This window comes from Formica exsecta, unplaced genomic scaffold (assembly GCF_003651465.1).
Source record: "Formica exsecta isolate Colony F162 unplaced genomic scaffold, ASM365146v1 scaffold2, whole genome shotgun sequence".
NCBI lineage: Eukaryota > Metazoa > Arthropoda > Insecta > Hymenoptera > Formicidae > Formica > Formica exsecta.
The window spans coordinates 4,286,122-4,298,047 of NW_021849297.1; the positions used below are offsets into that span (position 1 = coordinate 4,286,122).

General features: G+C 41.2%; 1 protein-coding gene across 1 annotated transcript; it reads left to right on the forward strand.

Moving 5' to 3' along the window:
* The first annotated feature begins 6,206 nt into the window (after positions 1 to 6,206).
* Positions 6,207 to 10,218, forward strand: LOC115234435 (forkhead box protein D3-like). Its single transcript, XM_029805509.1, has one exon. It carries the CDS (start codon positions 6,376 to 6,378, stop codon positions 7,534 to 7,536), a length of 1,161 nt encoding a protein of 386 aa, XP_029661369.1. The 5' UTR covers positions 6,207 to 6,375; the 3' UTR covers positions 7,537 to 10,218.
* The last annotated feature ends 1,708 nt before the right edge of the window (positions 10,219 to 11,926 follow it).

The window sequence follows — 11,926 nt, forward strand, 5'->3', positions numbered from 1 at the left end:
TTATCGTGAGTTTCGAGATTACGAAACGCGCGTGTTTCAGCATGAAAATTTTTAGAACTCTTTATAGCTACGGAGAAAATCGCCACGCTGTATATCTAAATTGACACGCATATTTTTCGTAATAAATGTAGGATAAATTATCAAACGTCATAAAGAATTTCATAAATATAAAAATGTGTGTGCCACTCTTCTCTCTTAACAATTTTATATAATGAGATAACATAACAAAGATAAATTTTTAAAGACAAACATATTTATATATAAAAACCTATTTTAAATTCTCGTAGAAAATATTATTAGGATCACCGAATACAAAGCCTGTGGCAGAGAGTAACTTTATTGTCCAGCATAGATATGGACTCAGCACCAGATTGCTATGTCTTTACGCGGGAGGTGACGCAAGAGGGAATGGAAAGCTGTATACAGGAGAGAACGAGGGTGAAGAAGAGAAAATCAACCCGCATGTGCTCGTAAGCACTCGAAAACGAAAAGTACTTTTAGCGAGAGTCGGGCGCGCGGAAGCGGGAACTATAAAATGCACCGAGAGCGCGACGAAGGGCGGTGTTCCCTCCTCGGACAAATGCAACTCTGAAAAGCCACGAGAAATGTTTGTAATTGGGATCGTTGGCCCGTCGTGCTCTCTCGGCGTTTAATAGAGGGAAAAAGAGAAAACGAGAGAGACAGAGAGAAAGAAAGAGCGCGTGTGCCCCTCCTTCTTGTTCGAGTGCGTCCGCGAACGTTTTTACGTTATAAAAAAGCGCAGAAATTCTAATTGTAAAGACTTGCACATTTAATAATAATACTTTTATACATAAATTTTTGTTACTATATTATATTATATTTTTATATTTATATCGCGATTTCTTCTTCCTCGTATCGACGGATACGGTAATAAAGTGTCTCCTTACGGAAGAACGATCACCGATAATTCATCCACCGAGTATTTCCCACTTAATGACGACGGCATCGTTAGCGTCAGGCGCGCCAACCTGTGTCCATCAATATTTCATAAGTCTCGAGTATAAAAGTGTCGAGTGTTTACCGCGTCCTAAGCAACTAAGCGAATCCTCGATCTCGTTCGCCGGTTAGCCGTAAGTGTGTTCCCCGCCGACATGCATTTGCATTGAATTGAATTTCAGATTCGGTCGCACGGCTTCACCGCAATCGGGCCGCTCCATCGAGGACCCCTCCGGCCCCCCTCCGTGTCTTTCTTCAATCTGCGCGAAATCAAATGAGACAATATACAGGGTGAACCACGTTATTTAACCACCCCTATCATTTAGTGTCGTTGGTAGAGTGATCCATTTGTCTTGAATAATTTGATTTAAAATTGATCAACAAGATGATCGAGTGAACTTTTTGTCAGCCGCTTTTTTTAAAAATTTCCAATTTTTTAAAAAAATATTCTCATAAAATAATATCAAATTACGCCGTCCCTATATATTCTTACTTATGCATTTCACTTTTATTTTTAGCTCTTTTTGTGTGATTCTCTAAGAAATAAAATTTAAAACTTTATATTGCGACAAAATAATTATCTGTATGTAATCTAATATTGTAACTGGAGTGTGTAATAAAATTTTAGTTTTGTATTTATTTTTATCTCTTATCATTCAACGGCTGTTATCCATGTAAACACATATAGTTGGCAATATATCATATACAAAGGATTCAATTCTTACAAGGCAAATCTCTCATGTCAGTTTACCATCTTTGGACCGCACAGGTAAATGGCTGTCCTTTCTCAACGCGATGTGGCAGAACGGGGGGAATGAAAGCGGAGGACATCTCGGGAGACCGATGGCAAAAGTAGCGAAGTCGGGGTGGAGACGGGGTAGAAACAGAATAGGAAGGGAGGGGAGAAAAGGACAAGACGAGGTTCTCGAGAAGGAGTGGAGAAGGAGTAGGGTTTTTCTCGACGCAAAGCGAGAAAACGACGTCTTGAAAAAGGTGCAAAGCCGACAGTATTCTTTGTAGCGGGGATATTCGCCTTGTGCGCCGCCAAGACCTCTCTTCGCACTTCTTTACCCTTTCCAAGCTCCAAGCTTCCATCCCGCTCGCTGCGACACTTTCGACTTCCTTGCACAGGCGCCTCCTTCATCCTCACGACCATCGCCACTTCGAATAAAGTCACAACTACCACCGCCGGTGCAACCACCACTACATTCTTAGCCACGACGACCGGCTAGTAGTAACGGCGGCTTACTTCTCCGCCCATGCCGGATCCCTCGCTCGACTGGAGGTTCTCTTTCGGCGCGGGATATTTACCAACATTCAAGATGGCGGCATAATCTTGCCTGGCTTTTCGCGGAGAGGGCCGACGACAATGATGACGACGACGACGACGAGTTAGTAGTAGCGGCGCGGTTCCTTTCCGCCAGTAAACACTCGCCCTTTTTCCCCGCGCTCCTTTCGCGGTTCTTACCGCCTTCATCCTCTTGACTACTTCTTCTTCTTCTTCTTTTTCTCCTTCTTTAAACCCTTTGTGAGCTTTGTACTGCACGTACTTGGGTCACCGCAAAGCGGCGCCTTCTATTTTTCAACGTTGACTATGATACGCTCTCTCGCGAGATTGAGGATTTTAGGTCGCATAATGCTATGTAGATGACAGAATGCATCAACGGTTTCTTAATTCTTTTTGCACGCGTGTTGCGAATATTTCTAAGATTTTATATATTTGATAAAAGATATTTTACAAGTATTTCAGAAAGCAGCGCAATGTAAAGTTATGCTATAGAAATATAAATCTCTCTTTTTCTTTTCGTAAATATTTTATCTTTGAGTTAAATCCATATATTCGGATGCTTAAATATGCTAAATAATATGTATATTTCACATAACATAATTATTCTATCGATTTTATTTTCAATTAACCGATTGAAATATTGGCCAAATCAAATTAGATTCGAATTTAGCACAAACTCACTTCGCTGTTTGTAACTACATAGTCGCTCGTATAAAGACGACAGCCCCGATCGCGCGGTTCGCCCTGGAATTTCCGGAAGATTTGGTCCAAGGAGACTGGCGCGAAGAGGACGGAGGGGGAAGAAATCAAGAGGTAAATACGAGCGGCGAAGGAGTCCAGGGTAAGAAGCAATCGAATCGAATGGTGGAACTCTCGGAATCCGCAATCCGCCACGGAGTGAATGGTGAACCTCTGAGAGTTTCGTGGAGCGGGGTGTATGCCACCCGCGCGTTTCCCTTCCTTTCTATTCTCGTCGTCGGTCTTAACCTAACCAGAACTCGAGATTAAGACGCGGTAATCGCTAAATCGGCAAGGGAGGCCGTAAGGCGGAATGCTCCTCCGCGATATTTTACGCCGCGAGAAAAATCCCGACGAGAAGATCGCGCGAAAATATTTTTATTGACTCGTCACGTCAACGAATCCTTTTTCTCGTCTAACAGAATGCAATTATTGTTTGTAACTGTGGATATTAATGATCAGAATGTATTACTGTTGTATCAGGTCTACCGGAAAGTTCTGTCCGTTTTTGGAATAAAACAAAATACGAGATCTAAAGTGAATGTTAAAGTATTTATGAATCCTAGTGTACATTCGCGTCTCTCGCTCCTAACAAGTCTCTCTCTCTCTCTCTCTATCTCTTCCCCCTCCCCCTACCTCTCTCTCATTTTCTCTCTCTCTCTCTATGTACCGGTCTGGCGTAATACAGATTCTATTTGAGCTGCCTCAGGGAAGTTAACTTGTGATGCGTGCAGTTCGTCTCGCTCTGTTGGCGATTCTACGGATCTAGTCGTTGGTTGATTGCAACACTTCCACGATGAAAATGAGACACGTTAATAGAACATGGTTATTTCCTTAACCCTCGCGCCACATATCTTGTGTCAAGTTACTTTCTTCGGAAATTATCAACCAAATTGAAAATATGTCACTGCAAAAATGAAGCGCTCGAGACGCTAAAAATGAGCAGAAGTTAAAATTTTTAATTACATGATTTTTTAATTACATGAAGGGATTTTTGGATAAATATCAAGGCAAGAACTTTCTTTTGAAAGTACAAGACATTTCCTATATATATTTTTTCTTATAATAAGCGATCTTAAATTTGACTTAAAAGTGTTTCTTTTAAATTGAATTATTTCAAATAAAGTATCTAATTAACCGATTAAATCGCATATACGTCATGAAATAAATCGAAAATTGTTAATATATGTATATATATATTATTTGTTTAAAATTTTTCTCAAGATAAAATATTGGTTGGAAAACTATAAAGTCTCACACAGTATCTGATATAATTAAAAGAATATTAACAAGCTGAAGTAATCATTATTATCATTACTTTTAATATTTTATAAAAGATGTGTTGACAGAATAAAAAACATGAGGATTAAGAAAATCACAAGATAAATAGATAAAAAAAGTACACGCTCTCACGATTTTCAGATATTAAATCAAAGATTAATTGTGAGACTAAGAATTTCTCCCGCAATTGTAACGCGCCGTTTGCAAATATATATATATATATATACAATATAGCCACGTCAGAAAATTGGTGTCCGCGGCGAGAAAGCAATCGCTGTCGATGAAGATCGCGTCGCTGGCGACTGTTCGTAGATCAGCGGAGTTCGCGCTCCATCTTCATCGCGCCGCTCAAAGCAAATCAGCCTTCGGAGTGTTACAATTTTGCTCTCCCGCCCTCTTCAACCCCCACTTTGAAAGTCCCTTTAACTATCCCGCTATTTTCCTAACTCCCGTCCTAACCCCCTCCGGGGCTTTCTCTCCCCGTCACCACGTCGCTCCTCCACCCTTGCAACCCTCGCAGGGTGGAAACACGTCGGTCTGAGCAGCGAAGTGGGGTGACTTCGTCTGACGGAGTGCGAGTCAGGGTAGGGGTCGAAACTCCCGCCCATTGGTCCGCCCACGGACCAAAGCGGCCGCTTCAAATCAATTCGAGCCTCGATTTCACCCCGTAGACGATCCTACGCTCGCGATCGTGCACCCTTCGTCGTCCGCGAGCTCGTGACGTCCGATCTCGGTCCGATTTTAATCTTAAAAAAAGCGCGTTAACGTTCAAAGGAACTTATAATGTTTCCTGAGAACGTCGCGAAAGATTTCGCGCGTGACTCCTTGATGTAATCTTGAATCAAGTTCCGGAAGATGACTTAGTTTCAATCAAGATCATCAGTTCTTTAAGGAAGAGAAGAGATCGATTAATCTCGTGACCGCGAGATTATTTGATAGCGAGTGAGCTGGTGAGAAGATTCGGATTTGATTCATAAAGTTCGTTCGGTTAGATGCTGGCGAAAGGTGCACACTATGGAACGTATTCTTATAGGATCGCGAGAGACATCCTTGACAATGCCTCGACGGACGCCCGACGTGTGCGTCGCAGCTTGAGGCCGCGAATCGGATAGAAGTAAGACAACGAAGCAGGGCGAAGCGAAAAAGTTCCGTTATCGTTGTGAAAACAAACTATTAGCGTAAGATAGCACTCGTCAGGTGCAGGATAGAGTGACGGATAGAATGCGACAGTCGCTCCGCTGAAATATATCGCAACAGAAGTCGCTCGCGTGTTTTCCCGACGACGGACAATCCGTGGAAAAATTGCAAGAAGTGCGCGACATGAAGACACAGCCATAAAAACATTCTACTTGTATCATATGGCAATATTATAGTTGATTGCAACGTGGAACAAGTTTTCTTATTTAAGGAATTGAAAAGGTTAAAATTTGTAGACTTGATGACTGAAATTTTTGATGGAAATTGTTGCAGAAATTATAACAACTGTTCGTACCAAAGAAATTTTGTGAATAATAATGTGTGGAACTTTTGTTATATTTCGACAGTCGAAATTCCCTTCTGAGAGATTATGTTAGACAAGAGTTGCTATAATTTACAATTAGCAATAATACTATATGATTCTCGTTGAAAGAGAACGTGTCATAAGTGAAATATTTTATACTTGGACTTGGAACTTGGTATAATTAATCTGAAATTTACAATACGACTTTTTTCATAAACAGCGATTTCCTTAACAAAAAGACTGTTTGTCAATAATTTAAAAATGCTTTGCGGTTTCATACGACAAAAATACTCAATATAGAAAATACTCTGATAAAATTTTGTCTTCAGCGAAAGTCATAAGAAAGGATTTCGATTTAGCATTCGTTTTATGGTGAAGAAACAGTCGTTTCGAAGAGCTCTCGTCGAATTTTTTACCGACAAAAATTTTAAAGTTTTTATCAAGGAAATAAACATTCTTGTATTGTATACGACAACGATCTTAAGAAAGCCCTTGGATTTTGGACGGAGAATGCTAGCAAGCGGCGATCTCGAGGAATCGGTCGCGGGACCGACGGTGAAATAGGAGCATCTCGGGGTCACGTCCTAACGCTAATGAGGCGGCGATCACGATGGAGCCACGTGCGATGATGATGTCGAACCTGTCGTGCGACGGCTGCGCGGATAGCGACCGGGACTCGGACAGCAGCAGCATGATCGTGGACCCGGTGAGTCTCGACAAGAACGATCTGTCGCCGCCGTCGCAGACGTCATCAAGCCCGGTGATACCGAGCTGCTCGCCGATACCGATGTCGACCTCGGCGCCGCCGTCGGCCGGCAGGAGTCGAGGTGGTAGCAGCGGCAGCGGCGGCGGCGGCGGCGGCGGCGGCGGCGGAGGCGGCGGCGGCGGAGGGCGTTCTTCCAAAAAGACATATTCGATGATGTCGGCGTCGGCCCAATCAGGAAAGTCCAGTAGTTCGGGTCAACCCTCGTCCGGCTACGGCTCCGATAAGATGTCATCGTCCTTGATAAAACCACCGTATTCGTACATCGCTCTAATCACCATGGCGATCCTGCAATCGCCGCAGAAGAAGCTGACGCTGAGCGGTATCTGCGAATTCATCATGTCCCGCTTCCCCTATTATCACGACAAATTTCCCGCCTGGCAGAACTCCATCAGGCACAATTTGTCGCTCAACGATTGCTTCATCAAGATTCCGAGGGAGCCAGGAAACCCGGGAAAAGGCAATTACTGGACCTTGGATCCGCTGGCGGAAGATATGTTCGACAATGGTAGCTTTCTGAGACGCAGGAAGCGATACAAGAGGCCGCCGCCGCACTACGTACTGCGGGACCGTGCGATAATGGCTACCTTCGCCATCTGCGGCGACCGGGGACCTTGTCCCGGCGGCGGTGGCGGTCATCCAAACGCCCTGGCTTATCCCAGTGCCGCTTATCTATCGCCGCCACCCGGTTTGCCGCTGCTGGATTTCTCCCCGTCAACCTTGGAGGCGTTAAAGCTCGGCGGTTTCCTGGAACCGCCGCCGCCACTCTACAAACCCGTTCCCATCACGGCGCCGCCGATCAGGCAAATCGATCCGACCCCCGCCAGGATCACGACGCTGCCGGCCAGCCACACGACGAGCGTCGACAAGAAGCGTAACTTCAGCATCGATGCGCTCATCGGCAAGCAGGCGGCTAGCGATCAGAATTGCGGCGCGCTGCTGGATCTCAGCCCGTCAGAGCATAGAGAGATCAGAAGCCAGGCATCTGCCTTTTCGCCGCTCGTCTAGAAGCCTAGCGACCTTCTCTCTTAATTGCGAATAGTGACTTTCCTAAGGCGATAGCGTAACTAAAGTGCAAATGCGCTTTAAACGCATGCGTCCTTACATAAAAAAAAATTTATAATTATTGCTGCATAAAAAATCGTTCTGCCTTTATCGTCGACAATTAAAGTCCAGGAACTTCAGTTTTCGCCCCTTGAAATAAAAAGTCGCACGAGAGAGATAGTATTCCTCCTCCCCTCTTAAAAAAAAAAAGAGTGATCGGACCGTAAAGTGAACGCTGAACTTTATCGCGTTATCGAAATTTCGGTGACCGTATCGAGATCACATTGTGAACTGTGCGTCGCTGATCAGAGACTTGGCTCTACCGGAGTATTTTCAAGAGATCCTCAAGAATGACTCGGGAGAATTCGTTTTAATCGCTCCGCGATGAACGACTCGCTCCAAAAGTGATGGTAATCGATATCGCTTAGCAGATATTCCCTGATCGATGCTATCTAAATGAAACATTTTTATTTTGTGTATAAACAGAATATTCGGAATTTGTGTTTCTCCGAGATCTTAATTTATTAATATCAAAACAGAAGATAAATATTCTTAATACAAAATTAGCATGTCCCCGTAATATTTTGTAAATAATAAATTTTCCTTTAAATACATTTTTTATTACATTATAAATATTTTTTGTATTATTTAGAGAGGATTCATATATAATGAGACACTCGACATGCAACATTTTCACATCTTGTGAAACCTCAATGTGATTCTCTGAAAACGAAATATTTGCTCTGCATGTGTTAACCGTATATTATTACGATAAAATGCTCAGTGATTGCAAGCGATAAGAAGGACGTATATGAAGTCGAAATTCAAGCGTTATCTGTGTTATCTACAATCCTAATTTTTATTCCGTGAGAGAAGAGTGTCATACTTCGCGTAATCAAATCAATCCTGGCATAAAATTCCAGATGGTCGTTTCTTACCGAGTAATCAAAACGAATCGCAGAAATAATAGAGAGACATATGAATCGATTTAATGAAGATGTATATCGAGGATAATGGCGCATCCCGTATGTATCGGCGCATCTTTGTAAAAAGGAGTAGTGCAATAGCGTAGCGTTTTTGTTTAACATCCCGCGTCGCTTCTCAAAATGACTGGTGGAAGTAGATATATCTAAGATTTACAAAATGCGATATCAAAATTTCGAAAACGAATCAAATTTTTTATCTTTCAGAATAATGTAACACGAATATCATTAATTAACTATACTTAAATTGCTGCATTTATGTGCATACAGAACTTTCGCGTAATATGATTATAGTCACTATAATCATATTAATTAATGTAAAATAATACGTAAATTAATTACGCGATTAATCTCGCCCACAAACGGAGAAGTTGAACAATAACGTACTTCCACTCGTCGAATAAACGAGCTTTTGCGCGAACGAAGTTCGTTGTGCGAATAAATTGCCCCGCGTACCCTCCGATTCCACTTTCGTTGCCTAGAACTGTCGATTAGGCGAACTTAGGCCGCTTTTATATGGTCGATTAATATCGGCATTGTAAATACGAGTCCCGAACAAATATATGCGCAGCACTCTGTTATAGCGCGCGCGCGGGGAGCACCTTTCTTCGGTGGATTTAACGTAAAGCCGCCCGCCCTCCCCATTTAGCCGTAAGCGGTAGACATTTGGTGTACATACAGCGAATCCATAGCGCGATCCGTATGTAATTGTGAATATCTATACGGCATTTTACAGTTAAGAAACGTTAAGACACGTCTCGCGCGATATAAAGAGTACCCCGTTTTAAAAAGAGAATATTTTAAATTATTTTTATCACTTTCAAGATGTTACATTTTGCATTGTACGTGATAAAGGATCATGCAATCTTTAACGCATATCCGAATTTTTGAGACTTAAAAAAAGAAAGCAAGATTATTTAAATTTTTAGAAACGGGAATTGTGCATTTTGGAAAATGTAACTTATTGAAAGGATCCTGACGAATTAAAGCGCGCGTTTATTTTTAAAGTTTTGAGAAAACTAAAACTGCAGGACATAGTTAAATTTAAAATTAATAGAAAATTGGGAGAAAGTTAATTAATGAATTTTCATTTTGTTAAAGTCGAACACTTCGCATATAACTGTCAAAATATGTAAAATCGATTAGTGTACATTAATCTGATATTTATGCTACATATGCAATGACATTATTTGACATTTGATTAAAAATACGCGAGCGTATGCAATACTTTTGAAAATTAAAAAACTAATAATATATATAATTTATATTTAATAACGAAATTGAAAAATCTACCCGCAAATTCAGATTATTTTAACGTAAAAATATAAGCAATCCCGCTATCCCTACATTGCTACGACCAGTGTACACAAAATGTGAAAATCTCGTAACGAGCGAGCATTTAGCGAATTTTTCCACGGTGATATATTTTACTAATATCATATATTTTTCAACTCATTACGAGACACCACTTCGCGGTACTTCACTTTGTTCCTCGGCTAAGACTAAGCAGCGAAGTCAAGATATATGTTTAGTTATAGGCTACACATCCTATCGTTAAAAGAATCGTCTGTAGATCTTAGTAAGTATTGTATGTGTCAAAGTGATAGATTTATAATAATATGTATAATGATAAAAAAAAAACACAATAAAGTATCGTTAAGTATATAACGTGCAATATATTTCCCCATCTATCCTCTTTTTCTTTCCTTCTCTCATTCTTCATTAATGTAAAATTCCAAATACGTATTGCAACAATGTAATTGTAATTTTAGTTACTCTTACGTAATCGGGATAGAAACAAAGATTGTATAAATATATCAGAGAAATTTGCCGAACACCCGAGAGAAACGAGTAATTTTCTTCGTCACGCTTTGACGGGGAAGGATGTCGTGTGCGCGAGATAAAGCGATAACGGGGAAAGATGCAAGAGAAGTCGACAGAAGCGAGAGAGGGCGTACAAAGCAATATCTTGTTTACCCGCTTCTCTCGGCGCTGGCAATACAAAGCGGAAAAGAGAAGAGAGAGAGCGGAGGCGGCGACGACGGCAGCGGGCCAGAGGAGAATGAGTGGATTTTCATTGCAGTTTAATCCCTGTCCCCCTCCCGCCCCCCTTCCTCGTTCCCCCCTCGTATACCCCTCGACGACGGTATTCTAAACGGCGATACGAAGGCAACTCTTGTCGCTTGGGGTGACGATATTACATTCCTCGATCGTGACGAAGATAACGGCCGCCGCCGCATCTCGCGGTAATTCGAGCATCGCGCTTAAAACGCGGTTCTTCTAATCTCTCCGTTTCTCTTTGTCACCTTCTTGCTCTCTCTCTCTCTCTCTCTTTCTCTCCATTTGTATTCCCTTTTACTTTTTGTTCATGTGTCTCCCGCGGGGAAGAAAATTTATGACGCCAGATGAGACGCGCAGAAGCAACTATTATTGACTTACGCACAATGCACGCAAGTATCTATAGGTTAAATCAAGAATGATGAAATAATTTCATGCAATGAGCACGAAATACGAAAGCGCGGTTGAGTTAAATCTTTTTATCATCTTTTTCATTAGCATAGTTGACTTCGCATATATGCGGATAATTTTGTAGAAAACACACGGCATTGCGGGAAAGAGCTTTAATCGATTAGCTTAATTATTGATAAACGCGCGAGAGCGATAAAACAAATTATCTTTCGTATCTTTGTAATATGTATAATGTGATCGCGCTTTCAATACGGAAATAAAATCAATGTCGCGATATCGCAGAGCTCTAGATTGATATTACATTTGTCATATGATAAGATTATCAAACATGTTAATGTATGCTATCGGATAAACAACTTCTAGAAATCATCTTATTCTTCGTTCCGTAATTTTTTCCTCATTCAATAGGCAATTAACACGTGTCTTACATCCGTTACACAGCAAGCGTAATATTTGATTTTTTAGATAGAAAAGCAATTATGTGTGTGTGTGCATTAAATTTATTATTAGAATAATCTTGCGAAGAAATCAGTGTTGCACATTGCAACATTCATTATGAAATCGTTAGATTTACGAGTATTACATTAGATTGCAAAGATTTACGATTGCGTGTACATAAGATTTATGCGTGCTCCGAATAACGATGATGCTACAATTTATAAAGGCAACTATTATTGCATTATCTCAAATACATAAGTAAACGTTGCATCGCAATGCGATAAAATAATTGCGCATGCGATAAGAGGATCGAGGAGTCCAGGGTCGAGGAAATTCAAAGATAGGTACATAGATATATATCGTAGATAAACACTTGCCAATAATTTAACATTGGAAAAGTTTAACGTAGCGCAATTTATCAAACAACAATCTTAAGCGCAACAGTCATTTATAACAGTCATTTC